Here is a 27020-nt window from a genome sequence, read left to right as displayed (position 1 = left end):
GATGTACACAAGTCAAAGAAAAGATACACAAATAATGAACAGAATGCCTCCAAATCATTTATTACAGCAGTATGTGTTCCACATGATCACCACCACAGGGGAGAACATATTGCAGGTGAGTCACAAATCCAGCCACGGCAGAGTGCAGCAGGTCCGGATGTATGCATGACACGTCTCTGCAAATCACATCTTTTAATTCTGACAGATTGGATGAACCAGATCGATACACCCGGGACCATACCGCTCACACCAGCACCACCTATCGGCTGTTTTTTGAATTTTTCCCCCATCTTAAATTCCTGTGACCTATCTATACTAACCCTGCAAACCTTTTTTATTTCGGTTATCTTTCCTGTTTTTATCAATTTTTAAATTTTCTACAGATTATTTGCTCACCCTGTACATAAAAAAGTAAATTAACTTTTCATGTAGACCAGGGGCTGTCCAGGTGCCATTGGGAACTAAAAAATTGTAGTGGTGTCTAAAATTTTCTTTGTGTACTTACTAAATTGCTGACTGAAAGCAGCACAAAATGTTTGGAATTCATAGTAGTATATCTGCCAACATAAAAAAAAGTCACTATTCTCAGGAAAAATCAAAAGAGACAGTATTTTTTGACATTTTTCTTTGGGTAAAAATTTTTTTAGTGCCTCATAGAAAAATATTCTGGCCCTAGATTTTTTTGCAATTGCCCAGCCCTGTGTGCTAGAACCTCCAGTTAGTGAAAAGTGAATGCGGCCTTGACTAGTCATTTACAAAAAAAATTCATATATTTAATGCAATATTAACAGAGATATTTGACTTCAAAATTTTCAATCTCCAATGATTGAGGATGTAGTCCACAAGTTACGAAACATAAATTAAATTCAAAGTTTTTTAAAATTCCGCAATTGTTAAAATAATTGTCTAGAAATATAATTATTATTTATTGTGAATAAAAAAGTGATTTTTTTTTGCAAATGACCTTTCAGAGTGGGATCTACACTTTAATAATTAGAAATTTTAGCACATGGGAACTGCATAAAAAGTTAATTTTTTTTGTATGTAAATGACTCCGGCAACAAATTTTCAGATTTTAAGCAGCGGCACGTCATTTGAAAACTTATTGTAATTGAAAGTATGTTTCTAAAGTCAACGGTTGCAGAGGTATCTTCTGCGCTAACAATTTGGGTCATCCTGTACATATATACACTCATTGCCATAAAAATTTGTGCACTAAGATCACATAATTGAAGCAAAAGAATCATTTGTTACAGGAAAAACTACAAATGAATGAGGGTTCTAGTACCCTGTTGGGCCACCTCTATCTTGAATACAGGATGCAATACGGACGGCCATTGAGGCATACAGATCCCGTATGGTGTCCTGCGTCATCTCATTTTGTAGTTGCTATAAGCACTATTCTAGTTCAATCAAATTCCTAGACTGGCCAACTTGCCATCCCCAGTGATCCCAGATGTGCTAGATTGGTGACAAATCTGGGGATCGAGCAGGCCAAGGAAGGGTGTTAATGTAGCTGAGGCACTCCTGTGACACCTTTGCTGTGTGTGGTCGAGCATTGTCCTGTTGATAAATGCCTCCTGTGCACCCTACCATGAGTGGTAACACGTGGCTGAAGGATGGTACGAATGTTCCACTGGGCTGTCATATATTAGAGGTGTCCAGGTGTCATATGCGACAGCATAACCATACTAACACATCAGCTGTGCGAGCAGTGTGCCACTATAGTGAAGGCAGGATTGAAGCGTTCGCCATGGGGCCTCCACACACATGTACATCATCACTGCCCAAATTGAACCTCGATTTGTCGCTGAAGAGGACTAGGTTTTATTTGATAGCGGTCCAATCCTGTTGAGCTCAACACCACTCCAAACGGAGGTGACAGTAAGTGGGTGTAGTATACGTAGTAATTGGCAGCACACATAATGGGCACCGCAATGCCAAATATTTTTCAGAACGGCGGCTTGCAACGGCACGGACAGGTGTGGCCTGTAGTGAAGCTGCTGCCTGTGTCAGAGTAGCGGACAATGATGCAGTTGGCGCTGTAGGTGCTTGTCGAATGACGTAACAGTCTTCTTGGATATTTGTCTGCTGAGGGTGTCCTGATCCTGACTCCAGTGCATGTGACCCCCTCTCTCATGCTCGGGTTCCAACACTTCCTCATAGTAAAGTCAGATCAGCGTAATAAAAGGGTACTTGACGAGCTGACCACCTGACTTCCATCATCCAGATCAGTCTCCCAACTTTTTGTTCCATCACCTCCCCTCTTCAGAAATTTTTTTCTCTCATCGCCCCTGAACTCAAACCCATGGGATCCTATGTTAAATCAGTAGGTTTTTTTGCCTCCTTAGACCATTCCATCGCCCACTTTGGGAAACACTGATCCAGATCAGTTTCACAAACTTTTTGGTTCCATCGTCCCCTTAATCAGATTTTTTTTTCCTCTCATCGCCTCTGGTGGCATTACACATTGCGCAATCATGCTGTGTATCCAATCATTTGCATATTTGCCAGACATGTATCTTCATGTCAAATTACGTTCTGACAATTACTTCTTGGTGCACAAATTTTTATGGCAATGAGTGTATATTGTTCATGATCAAGAGTATCAGGTATCTTTTAAATCACAACCTCAGTTATAACAATACTATTTCATAGCAGAGTTTAAGCTAGATAAAAAATTCCTTTCACAAAAAAGTGAAAATAGGGAGAAAAGCTTTAGCAAAATGCTGCAATGCTAATGTTATGATTGATGGTTGGATGTCTACTCATTCCGTACCTCCTGTACGCATTTTTGCAAAAGTGGCTACCCCTTCTTTTGCATTCTAAGATTTTCTTTTGCATTTTGCGAAAAATGCGACCGTAGCTTAAACCCTGTTTCATAGTCTCTTGATTATCAGCAAAACAATTTGACTGTACATTGGTAATTTGGTATGAGAAGTAGGAATGAATTTACCCAAAACTAAAATTGCAATCACTTCCTTTATTCCAGCTCTGCGATGCTCAGGCGAATTCCCAACTATCATATGAGACTCATATTCAAGGCAAAAAACATCAGAAGGTAAGGTTAAGCATAAATAATTTTAATATTTAATTCAGTGTTTCTTCCATAATAAAAAAATCTATCTCCTAACTACAGATTCTATCACAGTTGCAGTTCTGACATATCAAATAGATATCAAAGATAAGTGAGACATTCAAAACATTTTTTAGTGGAGGAAATTTTTCAGGGATGTATAGAAGTTTAACGATTGAACTCTGTTAGATTATTAACTCTTTAACTGTTGCTCAATTATCTGAGCGATCAATGGATGTGTTGCATAAATTAAATTTCTAGTAAAACAAATGTGACTTTATAATTTTTTTTTCTCTTCTTAAATTATGTATATACTGTAATTTGAGATAACTGTAATAAAGTTATCTATGAGTAATAAAGTTATCTACAGTATATTAATATTAAATTAATATTAATAGACTGTAATAAGAGGGAGATGATTCCTCAATATATACGTTATGAACTAATTTTTCCTCAATTAAAGAAATAATAAGACTGGCCAACTGAACATTGGCCTAGTTAATATTACAGGGAGTAAAATAATGGGACAGAAAAACAGTGATAGAATTTTTTTAAAGTTAAAGGAGGTTAGAAGATTGAATCCCAATTAAGATCTTAAATCAAAAAATTAAGATCAAATAGAAATTGATATTTAATGAAAGATTTGACGTAAAAGTATGTTTCTGTTGTCAGCAGTGAAGTAAAATATTTTAATGAAAATGTAACAAATATCTGAATATCATACCCATACATCAATACTCATATTTCAAATATTTTTTTTCTTGCTTTAGAAATTAGCAGCTTCTCTTGGTGAAAGAGGAAGAACATTTGAAGAGGTCAGTAAAGTTTTCTGTCGATTTATTGAACTTTTTTGCAAACATCTTACTCTTAAAACTTTGAAGCGTCAAAGTTCTTTAAGAAGAACTTTTGCTTCTTGCTTATGCTGATATTTAACTTGTAAATCACTATTCATTACCAAGTCATCTATCTCCATCCTGCTAATTTTCTTTTAGATTCTAAAATAAAAAGGAATTGAAGCTGTTTTTAGTTTCATAGAAGCATCAAAATTTGAGTACCATATTCACTCAAATTTTACAGTCCGTCTCAAAAGTTTAGATAATGCACTTAAAATAACAAGAAAAATACGGCAAACAAAATTAGCACCTTTTAATGGGTAATATCTAAAGCATTTTTAAATTTATAGATGTTTTAATTTTTTTTCTATGAAAGAATATTTAGAATATTTATATTATTGAAAATAAAATAAATGGCTGTCTCAAAAGAAAATTCAGAATTGCAAAAATTATACAGGCTTTCAAATAGCTTTTAAATAGACTTTTAATTTTTTTTTTAGCAACATCAAGCACACTATCCTCCATAGATCTAGTTAAATTCTGTAGGGTTTGAACATCAAAACTGTACGACGCTTTCTCGATAGAGCTCTTGAAGTCATCAATAGTCGAATACACTGTATTTCATTTGTAAACACATTTATTGTAAGTATGTCCATACATTCCTAATAGGATTCAAGTCAGGACTCATCGATGACCAATCTAAACCAACATATTTTCACAATTAAAAAAAGCTTTTTGTGTGTTAGCAGATCTTTGAATAGGCACATCATAATGTTGAAATGGCTCACGTTTGGTCCTCTCAAATTTTCCCAATCAGTGGCAAATTGCTCTCAAGGATCTCCTTTTAAGCATCAGAGTTTTGACGGCCAATTTCAAAAGTTAAGGAAGCTTCACCATTAGAAGCAAGTGCTGCCCATACTATTATCAAAGCTGTAGTTTACTGTCTGCTGAAAACATCTATCTGGAACATTTGAGTTCATTTTTTGCACCACTAAACATGATACCAAGCTATTTGTTATCATAAAACATGATTTTGTGCCGTCTTTCTTCTCCACCTCTCTTTGGTGCTTCCTTGTGACAGATGATTTCCTAAACACTCTTTTATGAATCAAATACAAGTTTCTCTTATCTAGGAACTGTATCTGTTTAAATTTTCACTCCAAGGATCTTTCATAATTTCATGCAAGGTAATTTTTTGCATTGAAGCCAATTTTCCAACGGTTTTGTTTTCACCTAAACTTGTACTGTGTTGCCTACCACAACCAGCTTTTGGCTTTTGGGACATATGTTGGGTCAATACACGTCAAACACTTCACTTCGACCTGCTTAAAGCCATAGCAATGTTTTTTACAGCCTTTCTTTTTGCTTTCAAATGAAATATTAGTAGAATTTCATCATACAAAGTATGCAATGACTTCGAAAATTTTTCTTAAATGAAAACCAATCTGTGATAGCTTTCCACTTTTATACTATCATGTCTCTGATATGCCATATATGCAATCTTTGAAGTTTGCATATGATTTTTTAAAACGTTTGAGATGGTTATTTTTCAAAATTTTGAGTTTAAAAAATTCATAACTTATTTTCCATCAACAAGGACTAAAGTTAAAAGCAGGTTTTTTTGCATTCTGATCACAAGCAAAAAAAAAAATTTGAAACAGTATCCATGGTGCAATTAAAAGTCGTAAGTTTTGAGACAGATTGTATATGCATTCTTACATCTAAAATTTAGCGAGTTTGTCTCAGGGTTGTAAAAAAACCAGCCCGAGCGGATTTTTCTAAAAAATCTGTGTTTTTTGGACAAAATGGGGAAAATTGAATTTCCTATTTCCATAACCTCAAAAAAAATCTCATTTAAACATGTATATACATCCTTTCTGTGCATCTTACATTATGTCTACATATATATTTTTGATGCACATTAAGCTATGCATTTGATTAATAAAATTGACCATACAACAAGGGAATAATTATGAAATACGAAAGTCTGGATAACTAGACTTTCATACTGGGGGCTAACGTCATAAGAACTATTAGCTAGGAGGCTGTCCATGCACAGTCCTGTTCAGCATTCATACATATGCTCTAAGTAAGGAAAATGTCTGTCCTCCGTAGTTCAATGGTTAGAACACTCGCCCGGACAGTGAAAGATTGGTGGTTCGATTCCCCACAGAGGAATGTGAATTTTCTTCCGAACTACATCGCCACTCAAGTTATCCAGGCTTTCGTACTTCGTATGAACAATAGAGAGTGACATAGTTTCTCTCTATAAAGGGAATAATTGTTCACACACAAACACACCCACTGCTGCATATTTGTATCTGTACCTCGAGTTGTATGCAGAACCACATAAAGAAAATTGTCTATGGTAAAATAAATGAGTTTGGATAATGAAAATTCTGAGGTAATCATGATGGTGCCTGAATTTTTTTTCTCCAAATTTTTCAAACCCTGCAGAAAATATATTCAAAAGTGTTCTGATCCGTCAAAAATAAAACCTTAAGCTATGTAACCAGAACCATAGTTTTTTTTTTAATCGAACCCAAACTTTCAGGAGCTAGTCACGTTCTTCTCTTTTTCTTGAATTTCTCACTGTTGAAGAATATCCCTGCTTCATTAAATTACATTCTGAAATATTTTTCAAAGAGCAGTAATAATTAAAAAATGATCTGGTTAAGAGGAGATAGCAGTCAGTCATTCTGAGTATTCATTACGATTCTGGGGGTATTTTCCACTTGTCCAAATTAGTCATTTTTGGGAACTTAAAACTACAGAATAACTTGAATTATCATTAAACACAGATATCAATAACATTATTGTGTATATTACTATCACTTTATACAAGACAACCTGTCATGTATAGCAACAGAGCTGCAGAATATCTTCATCTGGCTGATGATTTTAACAGGCCAATTTTCGGGGTTGGGCTTATATTATGAGCATAAGAAAAATCAAGCTATGGCTTATTTTCTGGTTAGGTCTTATTTTCATAGAAAAACTATACTTTTTTTTCTGTTTCACTTGAAGGTGTTCGTTACCAATGTTCAATTCAAGAATCCCACAAAGTTATTTTCTTTTCGTTATAAGCTGTATTTTATTTTCAGTTTATTTATTATTTCTTGATATTTCAGTTATGAAAGTCTGATGAACCTGTATAAAAAAAGAAAGTAATGTAAATATTTTTTTTCGAATGAAAATTCAGTTTACATACTTTGGTTTACTTCTTCACAGAGGCTTCAATTTATTTATACAAGGATTTGTGTGTGTGTGAAAAATTATTATGTATTATAAATAAGCAATAATTTCTTTGGATATGTTTATCACATATTAGGTATAATGCATATCTAAGTTCATGGTTACATTTTGCTTGTGGTTTCTTGTAAGATTTTAATATGTAAATCTTGTACCTAAATGCTTACATAAAAAAGTGTGTTTGTGATTCAAGAAATTATTTATCACATTTTTAGTCCCAAAAAAATCTTTCAACAATAATTTAAAATATACATATTCTAAACACTGCCCTATGCAGCAATTTTTGGAATACATAAAAATTAACCTTAAAATAAAATTTTAACCTGAAAGCAACACATTTTCTTCGAAAACAAACAATTTTCCCCTAGAAAAACATATTTTCCCTAAAAAAACCCAGCCCGAGGAGCAAATTTGACAACCCTGGTTTGTCTAGGTGCTTATATTTTGTACTTGTCTAGATTTGGTGGAATCATTGTAAGTTTTCACATTAAGGATTTTAATTTGCAACTTTTCTTCCATTGAATATAGGATCGTTTCTCTCTACAAAGATTAGATCCGGGTAAGTTTAATTAACTATTTATATATCCCAGATTTGTTAATATATTTTATACATTAATTCAAGCTGTTCTTGTTATGTTCCTACTGAAATAGTAAAGGGGAGTTAATAAGAAAATGATGTTACCATTGTCATTTTAAAATTTCAAATTGAAAGCAAAAGAATTTGGAATGTACAAGTATATTGGCATTATGTAATGTATTCCTTATTCTCCTTATTCCTGAATAAGCCAAACTCTGTTATAAAAAAATTCAAGGGACCAGAAGTTTGGTTTACAATAGCTCAGTTCCCACTCTTTTTCAGCTTGTGCCTCACCAAAGGGTTAATGAAATCCTGGTGTCCCCAGCCAGGGTTGTAACTAGAATGTGTTTTTTTTTATGTGTGGGTACTCCCCCCCCCCCTCCCCCCACAGAACCTCATAATCCCATAACAAAGTTTTTTTAATGTGTAAAAACCATTATTTTTTACTTCGGATGTTAAAATTTTGCAACCCGGGTGCTCTGCTCCCCCCCAGTTCTGATTGTTTCCCCTGCTACTTATGTTTCTTTTATTCAAAAAAGTGAACCCTTGTTCACATTGACTGAGCCAAAAAGATTTACTTTGTCAAAAGTGGTTCTTAACCAGGGGTCCTTAGAGATTTCTGTTTGAGCTTGGATGGGAAAGCAATTAACTCATTGTTTTTACATTGCTGTGTACAGAATATTATTTTGTAGAAAGGTCTGTGAACTTTATTTTTCTTAATTTTACTGGTGGGGGGCGGTCCATGGACTTCATTTTACTGGCACAAATTGTCTGTGGAACAAAACATTTCGAACTTGTGGTTCCCACATTCTGCAGCAGAGCCACTAGGCTTGGATCATTGGCGGACTCCTGACAAAACTTTTTAAGGATCCCTCTATAGAGAATATATAGTGTAGAAAACAAAACATCATTAGCATTTTCTTAGGGCCCTGTCAACCCCACCTTTGTCAGGACCATGGTTAAACCCTTTCCAAAGAAAACACTGAAAGAAAAAAATGAAAGATGCCCTCAAGAAATTGCTTAAAAAGCATGAATTTGAACAGAAAAAACTGGTGAGAGTTCTGAAAAGTTCCACAAGCTTTTATAGAAAACCTCATTCTCAAATTGCCCCCATGTTGGGAATCACTGTTATATCTGATATGATGAGAGAAACAAGCATCTCTTATCGCCTCAGAGCATTCATTGCTCTACAATAGGTCAACCGTTGTGATTTTCTATATAATTCTTGACGTCCATTGGTCCATATGCTGGACTTAGTGAGGTGCCGCTTATTTTTTATCAATGTATCATGGTGGTGTCCTTGATGTTCCAAGATATCGTGATAGCAATAGATAAATTTGATGTTGATCAATGAATATAGCATCATCGCAGTTATACTTGATCAGAAATCACAGATAATCTGTGGTAAACATTATTTCATCTGTAAAGCATAATTTGGGGATAATCTGGAATCATTGCCAGATGAGTCAAAATCAACACAATTCTTTATACCCGAGTAAATCACACTTAATTTGTCTCATCTACAGGTGAACTTGCTTAGATTTCTTTTCACTGGCTACTTCTGTTAATGCCAATGTGGTCAGAGATCATATTTCCTAGTATTATCAATCATTGAAGCCCTTGTCTGCCTGAAGTCATCATCATTCCTACTGCGTAGACTCGCACTCTCAGTATGTATGCAGTTTAGGTTGTTATCTAGGAACAATATAATCCGCTGCATCCGAGCAAAGTTAATAGGGCTCTTCAAAACTCTTCTTTTGAAATATAGTCAACCGTTATTGAGAGAGGATAGCACCAAAATGAAGTTTTGTCATTATTGAACAAGATTTTAGGTAATGCCATAAAGATCCAATGTCACCACAAGCACACTTGGCCTTATCTGATTTCTTGAAATGTTATAAAGGGCGTCCATAATAGAAAAAACCCTATTTTAAAGTAGCCTATAGGCAAAACCAGGGATATGAAATGAAAGCAAGAAACGCTTGCTTTCATTTCATATTCCATTCTATTTGTGAGCAAGTAATACTTTTGAGATAGGTGACGTGCAAAAATATGACGTGCTCACAATTTTTTGACACATTCCGAAGTTTTGCACATGTCGGTAGGATCACCTCTGAACAAAGCTATCCATCCTCAATCCTGAAAAAAGGGTTAAAAAAGAGTTAGAAGAAAAATTTTTCACTTTTTTAAATGCATTTGTGCTAATTATAATTTTGTGGATATACGTGGAAACAAAGCGAATCAGTTGATGAAAACTTCAACAAGCTATGGCAAAAAAAGTGTTCTCAAAGAAATCCCTTGGGGTGTTGCAAATTGTAGTTTAAAAACTGTGTTGTGTGTAAAAAAATGTTTATTTGTAGATTGAGATAAAATGTGTGGAACTAACTAATGAGAACATGCATATTGAATATTTTTTAGTTCATTATATGTTCTTGTTTGCTTGTTAAGGTCCACTTTTCCAACGCAAAGAAAAATTAGGGGTCACTCCAAAAATTCAAACTAAAGTTGATGATGTAGATATCCCGGTCATTGGTATGTATGAAATCAGTCATTTATTTTTTTATTGATATTATGTCATTTTATTTATATTATTTGATATTGGAAGTATAAAAAAGAGAGAGGGAGAGAGACACACACACACCAAAAAAATAAAATTTCCACATATTTTACTTGCTTGAACCATGTAGTCATTGAGAACTATGAGTATTGTAATAATTTCAGCATTAGAGATGAATGCCTCACACAAAATAAAACACTAGACACATTGCTTTGCATGACATACTTATCTAAAACAAGTTTACAAGAAAATTTTCACTTGTTCAAACTAATGTTTGATTGTTGTACACATTGATGAGACCATTATGTGCCATTCAAAATGTGTGTAGTTTGTTCTATCTTCTGGACAACGGGTGTCCAAATAGTATACCATGATCAGCAACCAAGGGTGCCGCAAGGACATATCCCATCAATTAGATTTACTAATTTATAGATAATTAAAACATATACTTATTTTCTATATCAATAGTCATACCCTGACTTATATTAGTAATTTGTTTTAAGACTAACAATGTTAGATGAAAAAGACAGGTTTAAGTAAAAATTTCCATTGACAATCACCCTCTGTCCTTAGGAGGAGAAGGGAGATAAATGTGTATGTTTCTTTCTCCCTCCTTATATATTTGTGTTTTCAATGAAACTTCTTCGGGTGAACATTTCTATTCTAAGAATGCACTGTTGAAAGCCTTCAAAATTTGCTCAAAGTGCATCCATTTTAAGAAGAAAAAAAAATTTTTTTTGGATGGGACGACATAAATGTAAGTTGACATAAGTCCGATATATAGCTGTAGATAAATTGTTTAGAAATTTAAATTACAGGTATCCCTCGCTTTGCGCAGTTTCACTGTAACATGGTTTTGAAAAGATGATTTTAGAAATGAACTGCAAAATTTGGTGTGTAATTTGATTTTAGTCCTGAAAATGGGCTTGCAAATTAGAAGTATGATATAATTACAATGACAAAATCCGTGGGACTTGTTGATGTAGACGTGACATATATGGAAGAAATGCTCAAATCTATCTCACCAAAACTCACTAATGAGCATATTTTTTGGAAACACATTGACAATGTCATCAGAATTTTAATCAGAAAACGATCTTTATGAATCTATAATTGTCATATTTGCAAAGGATATTCAGAATTCTCTAATTTTGCTCTTAAAGTTTATATAAAGAGACAAAGAATGCTACTTATCAACTAAGTCTCGACTGCTTTCATCAAAAAGATTATCAGCCAATCATACATTACTCTTCAGGAAAACAAAAAAACATCCACATTCACTGGAATTAATTGGAAGTAGTGAAGACAGAAGTGAAACTTAATTAAATTTATTCATATAGCCTATATTGACAAAGTTTATAAGTTTTAGTAATTTATTCTAGAAAAAAATTATTTTGCTGCTGGAAGTTGAGGTTATTTTTATTTTCGTATCCCTCTGAAGAAATCCCCAATCCTATCTTACTCATGTTTAATTCTACTCGCTTTACATGATTTTGTCTTACGTGGTCCATTTTGTGGAACCAATTAATCGCTTGAAGTGAAAAACACCTGTACTGTTAGTCAACCAATTTAACAACACTGCAGCTGTTAGGAAGTCTTTGTTTTGACTTCAGGTACCATGGGAAAAAATGTTGATACACAAAGGATACCTTGAATAAAAAAACACTATTCTGGACCATGACTGCACAACCCCAAAGAACATAGTTTTGGCATAATGACACAAGCTGTATCTTTAAAATTAGCAATGTTTTTCTAACCAAAATATACCCCAGTTATTTGGTGTGCCATATCAAGTCAAGTACCATGGTTTTTTTTGCCAAAGAAATTGAATTTTTGTATCTTAACTTTACTAGCCGAATTTTAGTTACATTTTCAGTTGACCCAGATTGAGATTAATTAGATATGACTAACCCCTTCATTTGTTACATTAAAGAAATTCATTAATTTGGTTGACTGTACTTGTTGTTGAGATTGTATAAATTGTAAAGTGTGTATAAAATAACCAGAGGAATGGCATAAAAGAATTACTGGTTTTATTCCTTTCCTTAGGTTTGAATTATGTTGCTGAAATACGGCGATTGGATCCAATGATGGAGTTAACATACTATTGTGAATTGTGTCAAAGCACATGCCAGCCAGTTACAATCATTAACCATGTTGTTGGATACAAGCACAGGCTCTACTACTTGAAGGAAAACTATCAAACAATGTATGAAAAAGTGAAGAACATGAACGTCAAAAAGAGCGAGCTTTCAAAAATTCTAGAAGAATATGCGCATGGAATTGAGAAGAGAGAGGGCAGAGGAAAGATGAAAGTTGAAGAAGAAATTGAAGAAAGGTTTTCTCCAGAACGTTAGTGGTTTTTTCCCCCCATCTTGTTTTTGACCAAATATTTATATCAAAATTGTGGTCTTCAGACTTCTCATCCCTTTTGACTTTTAATCATACAAAATTTAAATATCACCGTTTGATAGAATTAACCAGTCATCTGGGCACATAATTTCTCTTTTTATCCTTTTCTAAAAGTTTGAAGCTAATAAAATATGCAATTGACACACATATTATCAACCCCTCATCTTTCCTTTGAAAATGGAAGCTAAATTGGGTGGTCGTTATATTGAAAAGTATACATATGGATATTTTTTATATGAAAGCATTTGGACTTAACCTACCAGTCATTGTAATGGAACAGTCCCTATAACGTGAGGTCATTATAATGAGCGTCAACTGTATGTTCCTTATTAAAATGAAATCAGATTTATTCATTTTCACACATACGGAGAGTGATTTTCATATTAAATTATGGGAAAAATATATTTACTATCCATAGACTAATGATGCCTGTACAGATGATCGTAAACTTAAATGATAAAGATTGAAAAAAATATATAAAATGAACAGAAGCATTAAAAAAAAGACGCACAACACAAAAAAAGGCAAAATTCTTAACTGAATACATTGAAAGTGACTCAACGCATCATGCTTTTAACTGTGTTTTTAAATCATCAAAAATGACAAAAAATTATAAAAACTCAAATAATTAGACTGATAAGACCAGATGTGTCCCGCCTTACATCTTTTGCAGATTTCAAGGCGTTCCCAAGGGATGGATGCAACATTTAGTTAACCGAAAATTTGAATCAGACTTTTATATACAACGAATATGATGTAAATATTTGCACATGTGAGCATCCTCGCATGCTAACAAGCATCTCTTATCGCCTCAAAGCATTCAAAAGTGCAAGTATTCAAAGTGAAATGCCCTCTGGTGGGAACATGTGAATTTTTTTCCCCCTGAAACAAATTCCCATCACTTCACGAAGTCCTGGACAAAATTTCACACTTTTCTGATGACTGGTTTTGCCTGTAGGCTACTTTAAAATAGGGTGTTCTGATTATGGACACCCTGTATATATGTCGGCAATGGGCTGTGTTCAATTATCATGATCACTCTCTCTAGATCAAATGTTACCATTCCAACGGATGCATTTCTGTACTTAGAAATAAGTAGACAGAAAATCAGCACAACTTCCTATGCCATTATAATAGCCAGATGACTGTTTAAAAGTATTTGTCAAGAATTTATATATTTTTCATTTTTCATTGGAAGGCTTAAAAGAAAAAATATTTCTTTGGTCTATATATCACCATGCCTGCATTTTTCAAAAGCATAATTTTTGGGATTGGCAAAATTGGCAAAGAAAATTATATATTATCCTATGGCATTCAAATATCAATTGATTGAATTGCTTCTCAACTGTTTAGAACGGTTCTTAGTATTTTCTAGCATATGCATTTGCAGGATACAAGGATATGCACACATACAATATAACCTCATTAGAAATGGACCCCATTATCACAGACGTTGCTTATAACAGACAGTTAAAAGAAATATAATAATAAGAAAGGGTGTGTTCACATTTCTGAGTTCTACATTTCAAAGCAAGCAATTGAACATATAGTATCGTGTTGTTTTGCGTAAACGTGGATGCACTGCATGGCTCATACCACTCAACCAGCCAGAAAAATTTAGATCATTGCAGTGTATACGCACATATATTTTTTTAATTCAACCTATGCTGAAAGCTGTTTTCTATTTGCTAAACATTTCTTGCCACTGTGGTGGTCGAGTGGTCATAGTGACTGACTCGCATCGCGGGGACTCGGGTTCGAGCCCCACCGTCGCCACAGTGGTGGTCGGCTGAAGTTGGTTTTCTGTGGTTCCCAACTTTGAGGCGCAAATGCGAGCCGATCTCCCCTTTAAAATGTCGCGCCACAGAGAGCAACAGTCCTACAAACAGTACAAATATTCAGTCACTACACATCACTCACTTCACTTCTGAGATATAGATGGCAGCACTGAAAAATCATACACAACACTAGATACGCACTCAGACTGTTAGGTACACACACTTACACTTCCGGCACAACTCACTAGGTAGTAAATTGCCTATGGCAATAGACCTGAGTTGTGCTCAGCTTGAAAAAAAAAAAAAAACATTTCTTGTAGCTAACTACTGTACTTTCTTTGATATAGGACAAATTTATATATACTCTGTTGTATTACATCCCTATCAGAATTATTTGCTATAAACCAGACTTTCATTGAAACTGACAACCTTTATCCCCCATTAGTCTGATATAATGAGATACTACTATATTTTGATGTGCGTGTGGTTTTTCTTTTTTGCATACTGTGGGGCATATGTGCTGCTTGTTCTGAGAAATCAAGGCAATTTGCAAAATCTTGCCTGTGATCCTTCATTTTTAATAAATGCTTGCCATTGTAATAGAATACTGAAAAGATATATCTTCAAACCAAGGAAAATTACCAACCCTGTATACAAAATGTTTTAAAACACATTTTCATTATTTTTTGCAAGCTTGTTTGTTTGACAGCTTGATTATCATGATGGGAGATCAATACATTTCAAGATTTTCTAAGTCCTATATACAAGCTGAAATCGCTGTGATTTTTCTTATTCAGTTACTAAATGTTAATGTTTCATATATTTAATACGTGTGACAGACTCGAAAAATCAATTTTTTTTCGATCAATTTTTCATACGTGTTGATGCTCCTAGAAAAAAACTTATTTAATTTCATTAGCAATAAAGGAGCAAGATTGTGAGCTACCATGTTTGCCAGTGTATAAGAAAATTGGCCTGAAAAAACAAGGTATATACATAGGTGCCAATGCTTCCGATTTTTCAGCCTTATTAAAATTGTCCAGTGTTTGAATGGAAAATCCCTAAAGAAAACATCTCTTCCAATCCTTGCAATTTCAGGTTGACCCCGTTTCCTTGGGAAAAATATGGGGAATCAGGATTTTTCAAGTACGAAAAATTGGTAATTATCACCAAATATGATGCCAAAAGCAAGCAAAGTGGCTAATTATAGCTAAAAAAATCGGGGCAGCAAAAAAAGCATCCGGGGAAAACTGGCTTTATATATGGTCACCCATTAAAATTTCTAAAGTCCCAAGTCCATGGTTTTTCCCATTTATTTGTTTGATATGTTTTCGTTGATGTCATCACGGGATAAGCTACAGATTTTTCGTCTGAATTGTCACCTGTGTATAGGTCAATATATTGAGCTTGCAAAACATGTGGAGGAAAAAAAAATTGAGGTTAGCAGCTTATCTGCTGGCAAATATGGTAAATCCAGTCATAATTACTTTTTGATATTTCTGAAAATATGTTTGTTTATAACTGAATATAAATTTATTTATTATAGCATACAGAAGAAGCAGGCGAGATGAGCCTTCTGGAAATTTTTTTTATCATTCTAGACAAGTTGATTTTCCTGGGAATTTTTCTTATCATTCCAGGTGAGAATTTTCAATTTCTTTGATAATAAAGTTTATTATTCCAATTAGAGCAGTGATTTTTTTTTTTTTAAATATTGTTTTGAATGAGTTGAGTTTTTGCCTTTTTTTTTCAGGGTTTGAATCCTTTTTTTTTTCCTTTGGGGTTCCAATTATTTTTACTTTCTTAACTTTCTCAATCTTTGTCACTGCAGCCATGCAAACCCTTTTCTGGGGTTCTTGAAACAGTTATTTAATGCTTGGAAATGCATTCATCATTTGCTATTGTGGCAGATATCATCAGTGGAAAGTGTTCTGATTGCTTATAAAATAGAAACATTCCATCCTTTTGCGTGTTATTGGAAATATTCCAATTGCAGTCAAATGTTAACTCTTCATGTTCGTGGTTTTTGACTGCAATTGGAATATTTCCAATAACACGCAAAAGGATGGAATGTTTCTATTTTATAAGCAATCAGAACACTTTCCACTGATGATATCTGCCACAATAGCAAATGATGAATGCATTTCCAAGCATTAAATAACTGTTTCAAGAACCCCAGAAAAGGGTTTGCATGGCTGCAGTGACAAAGATTGAGAAAGTTTGTGCATGTTGCATACTCTTAAATATTATTTCATTATATATCTCACATATATATATATATATATATATGTGTGTGTGTGTGTGTGCACGCGTGCATGCATGCACGCACGCACGCACTAAATAAAATGAGAAGATGAAAAATGAGAAAATAAAATGGAACAATGAGGATGTCTTTCTCAAAAGGGCCCCCCCCCCCCCACATTGTTCCAAACCGCAAGAATGTTTCTAATGATGGTAGGCCAAGAATAGGCATAAATTTACCATCAATTCCCCAGACATTTTTGCAAAAAACAAGCTTTGGAAGTCAAAAAGCAAATATGAGAAAATACAAAAATTAAGAAAACCAGAAAAACATGGAAAATACATGAGTAGCACAATATTAAATAGACACCCCCACAAAAGTGTTTAAAAGTTGAAAAATAGAAAATAAAAATGTTTTGATTGAAATGAAATATTTTTCTATTTTTCAACTTTTAAACACACTTTTGTGGAGGTGTCTATTTAGTATTCTGCTACTCATGTATTTTTCGTGTTTTTCTGGTTTTTTTTCTACCATCATTAGGAACATTTTTGCTGTTTGGAACAATGTGGGAGTTCCCCCTTGAGAAAGACCTGCTCACTGTTCCATTTTATTTTTGCATTTTTCATCTCTTCTCATTTTATAATTTCTAGTTATGTGTATACTTGTATAGTGCCTTTGGCGCTATACTCTGGCTTTTGAATTGTTTCAAATACATTTGGTTTTTAATCCAGTATCTTTTAGAATGTATATTATAAATATTTAACTGAATTTTAACTGACTAAAATATTTAAAAATATTTAATTTATATATATATATATATATATATATAAATCACTAATATTCTAAGTGAGTTTGTCTTTGCAAGGTTTGACAGTATAAATACTTTGTAATCCATGGTATGGAAAATGCTAAATTGAATCAGATTGAAAAAGATGCTATTTTTTCAGCATACAAAATATAAGGGACACTTTCTGATTATTAGTGCTGAGACAAACTTCAGAAAGAAAAGTTGTTTGTCTCCACCTGGAATTGAACGTCAGCACATGGTGATGCTGTGCATGTTTATAAGGGAAAGGCAGTCCTTGGGTAAATACGATGCTGCACTTGCCTGGACTGCAAGAGGACCCAAGTATGATTTCCGGTGAAGGCAAACAACTTCTATTCCCAAGTTTATCTTGGCACTGATATCCAGAAAGTCCCTTTGATAAATCATTCAATGGACTGTTTTGTTAAATCAAGAAAATCATATAAGTTGGTTCAAAATAATAACCAGGGCTTTCACTCATCCTACTCTTTTGTGAAATCACCTACTTTTGTCTTACTTTCTAACCAAATCATATCAATAAAATTTGTGTAATTGATTTTAATTGAGGAGGGAATCATTGATATATCACCAGATATTATAAATGTTGTAGATTGCAATTAATGATTCTGCCAAAGCAGAAATTGTATCCTTTTTAAGGTTATCTGGTGGGAGATGTATGTGGACCATTTGGCTTATTACTTTTTCATTTGATTAATTTGTGGGTTCAACAAGTAGGAGTAGTCATTAAAAACTATTGTCTGAAAAAAATAATTTTATATTTACTACTTCATGGTCTCTTGGGCAGTGACTAACATTAATCTTCAAAATTATAGTCCACATTTTATGCATAGGTGAAACAGTTTGCATTACAAAGCAGTTGGATACATTGTTATTAGGGCATTATTTTTAGAGCATGAACAACATTTGCAATGCTCAGGAAAGAGCTAGAAATGAAAGTGCTTCATTTATCAAAAACAATTATACTGGCATTGAACCATTGAGCTTATATTAGTGGAGAGAGTATGACAGCTGTCTTCGCCTTGGCAGTGTTGAGAACGGTGTCCCCCAACATCTTTCGTCTGAAGATCATGTGACTCGGCGAAAACACAAACGATCCGTCATTATTTTCTTATGGCATCCACAGAAATTTAAAACAATAAATGAAAGAAATAATTTCAGCATCGATTAGATAATTTCAAAATTAATGAAAGAGAATTTCAGAATTAAGGAAAGATAATCCCAAAATTAATGAAAGAGATAATTCCAGAATTAATGAAAGAAATAATTCCAGCATTAATAAAAGAAATAATTTCAGAATTGATGAAAGAAGTTGTTTCAGAATTGATGAAAGAAATTGTTTCAGAATTGATGAAAGAAATTGTTTCAGAATTGATGAAAGAAATTGTTTCAGAATTGATGAAAGAAATTGTTTCAGAATTGATGAAAGAAATTGTTTCAGAATTGATGAAAGAAATTATTCAAGCATTAATGAAGAAATTATTCAAGTATTAATGAAGAAATGATTCCAGTATTAATGAAATAAATAATTTAATCTTTTTTCATCTTTAGATGAGTTCTCTATCCTTTTTTTTAATCTTTAAAACCCAATACTCGGAGACCGAACTGTACATTTCTATGGGCAAATTGCCAGGCACAAACTTTGTTTTCACAGAGTCACGTGATTTCCTTGCATTTGATGCTGCTGCCGTCGCGGTGGCTGGATGCGCCCTCCAGTAATATAAGCTCAATACATGGAACAGTAAAATGTAAACAAATCCCTTTAAAAAAAGAATGGACAACACAATAAAACCATCTGGTTCACCTTGACTTATTTACATTGGACTTTGTAATTTACACATTTTTCACTGTGCTTGAAGTGGTCTTGAAAATTGTTATTCTTAAAAAAATTACATGTCTTCATAGTTTGTTGTGTGCTTTGTCAAAGAGATTAGACAGACTGGAATGTGTGCAATATATATTGTGAGATTAGACAGAAAAGAATTATCTGTGGTTGCTAGTACACTGTTTTCACCAAAAATTGTTTTTGTTACCAAGTCATTTCTGATATTTAGCCTTTGGCTTGAGTCAATCTTACAGGATACTGAAACAGTGCTATGAAAAAAAAAAAATAATAATAAAATAAAAAATTAAAAAAAAACAATTTAAAGATTTTTTTATTTTATTATGCTATGATTATGTTGTCTAAGGGAAGTGTCCTCCTCTGTCCCAGTTTTAAGCCCTACTTTTTCTTTTTTCTAATTTTTTTGAGTGGGAGATCCTGAATAACATATGTGCAATAGGAAATAAAAAAATGAATAAAATAATGGTACTACTGTAAACTCTGATTCACAAATGATCAAAGCTGTATGAGAAAAGTAAATTTTTTTATTTCCATGTTTTTTTTCAAAAACATAATCGTCTATTAGCGATTAAATTTTACAAAAATACATTTGTGTGATGACTTGCTTCAAATAATTAATAGTTAAAATTTTTTTTTCTCTTTCAAGGGACACGAAAAAGCATGATTACCCTGTTTCAATAGGACAACTGTTTGAACGAGTAGACTTTCTTCGCTCTTCTACTAGAATGGAGATGCTGAAGGAACTAGTAATTATTCATTATTGTACTTATGTTTTAAAAATGGATTGCATATTATGTGACAGTTTAAGTGTAATGGAATTTTGGCTTCAATCACCAGTTTGTTTTCTGAGTGGCGTGGTGGTAAGATGCTCGGCTACCATCACAAAGGTTGCCATCATGGTCCCGGGTTCAAACCCGGGGAAGAAGATAGATGTTTTCCCTAATGAGCTCGAGATGATCATCGATAGATGCTTGCTGCCTTCATATCCAACCCATTAATGACAGTAAATATGGCCAGAGTTGGTGTTTTGTAAAGTAGCTTTTCTTTTCACATTGTCTGCCAGATTGCCAATAGAACATGCAGCTTTTTTATAGTTGATGTAGAGAGCAGGCATACTTTATACTTAATATTTGCATAATGTGAAAACTTATTCCTTTGTCATTTTCACTTCAAAATATGAAAGACAGATGGCAGCATCAGTAAAACATGAGTTTATATCGGGGGGGGGGGGGTTCTCCGACTTTCTCTACCCATGGCACCCCTTCCCCTAATGAACTTTTATCTGCAGTTTCCAGTCCTTACAAACTCCTTTAAAAAGTCATAACTTTTCATTTCCCTCTGGAAAAGGGGCCCCCTTATAACTCCTTACTTTTTGCAGCCACTCCTGAAAAAGTCCTTTTTTCTCTGAAGGGATGATCTTTCTTAGAATAGGCATTCCCCATTGTGATGAATAGCATTGCCTAGAAAAATAAGAGGAAGCTTTCCCTGAATATAAAGAGGGAGAAAAGAGGAAAAAAAAAATTTTGTAATAGGAAATGTGAATCGGGATGTTATTGGAACATCCAGTGGTTGTGCATACCGGCCAACCATTATGATTTTGTCGTAGTTAGCTTTTAGCAAATTAATACGATTATATGCTTTTGCTTCTAAAAATATTATTTTTTACTGAATCAAAAATATTGATGTTTTCCTGCCTATGTCGCAAACTGGTCAGTGTTTCTCAGCAGAACCAGTAGCCGAAAATTCCCCCACGCCCAGTGGTGAGAAAAAGTTGAACACAGCTGGCAGTTTTTTACTGGTGTGGCAAAACGATGTCTTCAGCCCCCCCCCCCCCTATATTACGCATTATACTGATTGGCACCTTAGTCCTGTACCATCCGTTTGATGGATCGATATTTTTCCAAAATTTGCATGCCATCCTAACCCTTTATGCTTTCATGAATTATACAGCATTTTATTTTTTTTAATCCAGGCCGAATTTTCTAAATGAACTTGTGCCAAAAATTGAGATCATAATTCACACATTTTCAATAGATTTACAATAATAGACAATTATTTTCCGATACTTGAGTATCGGCAGTTTTTTCATGTCTGAAATTTATAAAATTACTTTTTTGGTTACCTTGGATTTTCGGAGGATTTTCTAAAGCAAGATAAAAGCAAAATTTATTGCAAACTCGGTACAATACTTCCGATTACCCACAAAGCAGAATATGCCGAAGTCCGGGAGAATTTTAAGAAAAATGTAGTTATAGTAGTTATGTGTAGAAAAACACTATTATAGTAACTGCAGAACATTTCCAGTCATTCGAGGGCTCATATCAGAACAATGCAAAACATTCTGCTTTGGGGCCGATTTCTTTAAATCATTTTAATACTACTACCGCAACTCTCACTCTATTCCATAGCTGCCAAGTCTCCCGAATTTTAGCTTCATCGCTCGACCTCTCGAAAAGTTCTTAAATCTCCCGAATTTTTACGAAAATCACAAAAACCCCTAATTGTCCCTAAAAATTCCCTACTTCATTAAAAAAATCCCCACTTATGAAAACAATCCCTAAGGAATTTCTTGTGGGGCATGAAGCCTCTTTTTTTCCCCTTTCGAAATCACGTCACACGTCGTAAATGGGGAAATTCCCTTTTTAAGGAAGTTTTACAAACCCTCTGATGGTAACAAGAAAGTTGTTTGTCTTATCGTGCAGGGAAATGGCTTAGCAGCCAATAGTCCTGTGATAATAATTGATTATAGTGACACGCATATGGTCAAAATTTCTTTTGTTGAAGTTACGTACGTGCGATATAACAAAGCATGAATACTGATAAGCAAAAACATATTTAATCAATTTTAAAGATACTTATACCCCGATGAATTTCCTTTCATCAAACGTTCCAGAAGAGGGCCGACTTTTCCTTTTTGTACAAGTTGTGTTACAGACATAAACATCGGTCATGGTGGAAAGAGTGACATCACTCATGTGAAATGAAAAAAAAGACAAGCAAGTGTCACAAAAAGTCAGTGTTCTTCAAAAATTGACTGTGTTTTTCTTCATCTTCCAATGATTTTGGGGTCATTCGCGCAGAATGTTTGTTCACAGCGTTTCTGATTGAACACAATATTTATTTTTACATCATTGAAGTTTTGGCTTCCAATTTCACTACTTTTTTGCGTAGGAATTTTATTCCCAAGGGTTTAACTTCTATGTGTGTAAAATCCCTATTTTAATTTGACTTCAGTGTTTGAGTAGGGATTTTATTCCCTATGCTTTAACTTTTATGTTTGGAAAATCCCTATTGTATTTATTAGGGAGTGGTTTTAGCATAAAATATGGGTTTGCGCGAAAATCTCCCGAATTTTCATTTTCAAAAGTTGGCAGCTATGCTATTCTTTCTTGCTACACTTCTCAATACCTAATCCTGATCATTATGCTCTGTTACTGTTCGAATTTGTGTTCTCAAACAGTCGCTTGTTACTCATGCATACAGTCACGACATATCTCTTCCTTTTCAGCAGCTGAAATTCCTACCCATCATACTTTTAATTCTGAAAGTTGAAATCTTGGAACCATTGAAATAGAAATTAAAAAAAGACATTTAAATGAAAATCAATCCGCATGCAGGCTTCTTTTGTTTTTAGTCTAGTGATGCAATTTTTTTTGGGGGGGGGGGGGGGGCATGACTCCTTGAAAACTCCTTATTTTTCATTTTGAAAAGTTATATATTAAGTTTATGGTTATATACATATGCAGGGTGTCTGTAAAACAGCACTCCCAACTTTAAAATTAAATATCTTAAAATTGGTGAATGATTTTTTTTTTGAGTGTTTATTAGACAGCCTGTAACATTTGAATTTCAAAGGTTTAACAAAATTATTAGGTTATATTTCAAAGATGGATGGGGCTTTATAGTCTTTCAATTTTCATTAGTCATCAAAAACTTGTGGATGGAGATACTGGGGAGGGAGCAGCATCAATGAAGGAGCCGACTGATCTAATGCACCTCCCCCCCCCCTCCAGTCTTTCAAGTCTTATCTCCGCCTATGCACAGATTGATTTAATCGCTACAAGTATAAAAACTCAGAATCATTAAAATTCACTAAAATGCCCATCATTAATGCCAATCACATTTCTCAGTGGAAAAATGAAATTTTGTGACACATTTTGAAAGGGGTCAGCTGGAATGATTGCACATGCTTTAGTGAATAAGTATTCCTGTTGTTCTTCTGGTTGGTGTATTTGGGTTTGTGGCTACAGACAGTGTCCTTCAAGTGGCTTCAAAGGAAGAAATCACTTGGATTCAAATGGGCCTAAGTGTTGGCTTTTTTAAAAAGAAAATTTTTTAAATGCAGAACTTGCTATGCAAATCTGAATTTTGTCAGCACAGCATCATCTATCAATGATATTTTCAACCAATCTCAGAAAAACTGATAAAATTTTGGGGGGCTGCCTAACAAACTTGCAAAAAAAGTAAAAAAAAAATTCAAAGTTGGGATGCCCTTTCCTGGACAACCCTGTATGAATAATATAGTAATAGTCACAAAACCATTAAAATATTTATCTTACCATCTTTCTTTACACCTTGCATACTTTTCATTGTGAAAATTCTAGAGGCAATTTGGCAGTTTTAAGAGGTTATTTCTAATGTGGCACACAAAACATTGTTCTTATTTTATGCTCCTAGGTTGACATAGATCCACAGGAACTGAGGTACTCAATGGATGCCAGTAGATTAGAAACAGTGATCAGGAATTTCAAGAATGCTGTGGATAAATTTCAAAACAAACAAAGAAATTCTGGTGATATACCTGTCTGGGATACCAGTGAGAATTCTAGCTTGAGAGGGAGGTTGGATCTTGGAATGATCAATATTGATCGCTCATCAGCTCTATATAATGGTCACAATGAAGGAAATGATGCGTATCAGAGTATTTCCAATACTGCTCATGGTTCTGTAAGTATTTTTACTATCTTTCTTTCGGACATGGGTTACTTGATTCATATTTTCTGATATCTTAGCTTTAGTTTTTACACATCACCATTCCGAACTACAGTAGAACCTTGAAAATCCAAGCCCTGAAAATCTGTTTCCAGATAATCCGAGGCACGGAAAATTTTTGAATATTTTTCTTGAGACGCTCTTTTCTCGGTTTTTTCCCCTCCAAGAACTCAAAAAAATTTCCCCCCAGTAGTGCTGTGTAGTACATATGTATTGTACAGTAATTTCAGTTTGAAAGGAACTAGGTAGCACCCAGCCCTATAATGGGTATAATTGGTGTAATAAAATATTAGACTCCCTTGAATGGACATAGACCATTTTTATGTGGGGGGGGGGAAAGAGTGGCAGAGGAAGAGACATATTTGACGATTTTCTTCATAATGGTGGACAATGGCATTGTCCTTTATTGCTCAGGTAAAATCATTGGAAAGGCAGTTAAAAGCTATCAGTGTCTCAGCGCCATTCACCATCAATTCCATTCCCATAGCAAACTGTGCTTTGCAGCTAAGAAATTAAGCTGGTGCTTAAATATCTTTTTATTTGTCAAGTCCTGCCATATTGTAAATTGTTTTTTAATAAGCTTGATTTCTTAAAAAAATTAATTTGGTACACAAAAGCCGGAGCATTTTGAACAATTGATGCCTACAGCAAATTTTGTACTGTACCACATCATGTATTTGTCTTTAAAGCAAAATTACTTTTATTCTGATTTAGAATACGCTATAATCAGGGCTCCCACTCATCCTACTTTTTGGTAAAATGTCCTACTTTCTAGTTTTTGTCCTACTTCTTTACCAAATCCTATCGACAAAATTTGTGTAATTGATTTTAATTGAGCAGGAAATTATTGATATATTGCCAAATATTACAAATGTCGGAGAATGCAATTAATGATTCTGCCAAAGCAGAAATTGTATCATTTTTAAGGTAATTTGGAGAGGGGGGGGGGGTGTATGTGGACCATTTGATTAATTTTTCATTTGCTTAGTTTGAGGGTTCAAGAAGTATAGTAGTCATTAAAAACTTCTGTCTGGATGGAAAAATAATTTTGTATTTATTACTTCATGGTCTTGGACAGTAACTTTCATCATTCAAAATTATGGTGCAAATAGGTGAAACAACAGTTTGCATTTCAAAGCAGTTGAATACATAGGCCTATTCTAGGTTTGGTGATTCTGATGCTACCCAATAGCATTCAGTTGTGTTCTGTATTTTTAAGGCATGAAGAGGCATAAACAATATTTATAATGCTCAGCAAAGAGCTAGAAATGGAAGTGCTTCATTTGTCAAAAATGATTACATTGGCATTGAACAGTAAAATGTGAACAAAACGGTAAAATTTAAAAAATGATGAACAGTAAAACTATCTGGTTCACCTTGCCTTATTTACAGATCTTGTAATTTACACATTTTGCATTGTGCTTTTGAAAGTGGTCTCGAAGGTGCATCATTCTTAAAAAACTTACGTCTTCAAAATTTTCTGTGTCTTGTCGAAGAGAGTTGACAAGCTCTTCACTTTGGAAGACTCCAAAAAAGAATGAAATATATATGAGAGAGAACAAAGAATTATCTGTGGTTGCTAGTGCACTGTTTTGGCCAAAAATTGGTTTTGTAACCAAGTCGTTTGTCATTTTGTTTTGGATTTACTGAAATAGTGCTAGGGGAAAAAAAATTAATTCAAAATTAAATTTTTTTTTTTTTTTTAAATTATTGAATTTTTAGGGATTTTTTTCATTATGCTATGATTGATTATGTTGTCTCAGGGGGTTACCCTCCCCCATCCTACTTTTTCTCATTTTTTGAGTGGGAGCCCTGGCTATAATTAGTCATGTTAATTTATTTTTTATGCATGAATTCTGTCAACAGCATCTGTTGCAGTAGTTCAGTGTTCACTACATAATTTTTTTATGTCCCAGTGGTTTAAGAGTGTGAACAGTTAATTAGCAAAGCATTGCATTATAAAAATTTCAGGTTAACATATATATAAAAGTAATAAGTGAAGAAAGGCTGTGAAGAAAACACTGGTAAAAAATGCATTTTTGAATGATGAATTTTGAATGATGCATCACCTTTTAAAATTTGGGGGAAAAAATAGGTTATGAAGATTTATGAAGATATGCTGGCTCAAATCATTTTCTCTTCATGATGTGATTGGTCGGACTGCTTAACAAGTTGAAAAAAATACATATATATTTAGGCACCAGCCAAATTTTCTAGGATCTAAGCATAATTTTTTTTTCAAGAAATAATAGGTCAACTCACAAGACCTAGTGCTCACAAACATGGGGGTTTTTTCTTGTTGCAGATATATGAATACAACGCCACAACAGGCAAAATGCCCAACGAGGTGGCTGATAAAAAGATGCCCATAAAAATATGGATGTCATATATTTCAAAAATACAGCAACCCAATTAAATAAAAATGCAATTAACACAAATTATAAACAATATATACACATGACAAAATATTATACAATGCCCATAATGTATTTATGGTTGTCTTATTCTGAGTATGGATAGCTTCTCGATTTACCACAACATGTTTATCGTATTTCTTTTTAAATGTGTTAATCATGTTAGAATTTACTACCCCTGGGGGTAAGGTATTCTTTTATTAGGGAAAAATTCCCTGCGA

At 33.9% G+C, this 27020-nt stretch overlaps 1 protein-coding gene across 1 annotated transcript in view; it reads left to right on the top strand.

Moving 5' to 3' along the window:
• Nucleotides 1–27020, top strand: part of LOC149074868 (uncharacterized) — a 36002-nt gene that overhangs the window by 6993 nt on the left and 1989 nt on the right. Inside the window, exons 5-12 of the mRNA XM_089245798.1 lie at nucleotides 2993–3061; nucleotides 3847–3891; nucleotides 7690–7720; nucleotides 10187–10270; nucleotides 12345–12647; nucleotides 16032–16125; nucleotides 20040–20139; nucleotides 24071–24340. Of these exons, the coding sequence (XP_089101924.1) occupies nucleotides 2993–3061; nucleotides 3847–3891; nucleotides 7690–7720; nucleotides 10187–10270; nucleotides 12345–12647; nucleotides 16032–16125; nucleotides 20040–20139; nucleotides 24071–24340 (996 nt within the window). The remainder of the gene's footprint in view (nucleotides 1–2992; nucleotides 3062–3846; nucleotides 3892–7689; nucleotides 7721–10186; nucleotides 10271–12344; nucleotides 12648–16031; nucleotides 16126–20039; nucleotides 20140–24070; nucleotides 24341–27020) is intronic.

This window comes from Pholcus phalangioides, unplaced genomic scaffold (genome assembly GCF_987345545.1).
Source record: "Pholcus phalangioides strain wild (caught in Gottingen) unplaced genomic scaffold, Ppha-v1.0 ptg000016l_1, whole genome shotgun sequence".
Lineage (NCBI taxonomy): Eukaryota > Metazoa > Arthropoda > Arachnida > Araneae > Pholcidae > Pholcus > Pholcus phalangioides.
This window is presented reverse-complemented; position numbering and strand designations above follow the sequence as displayed.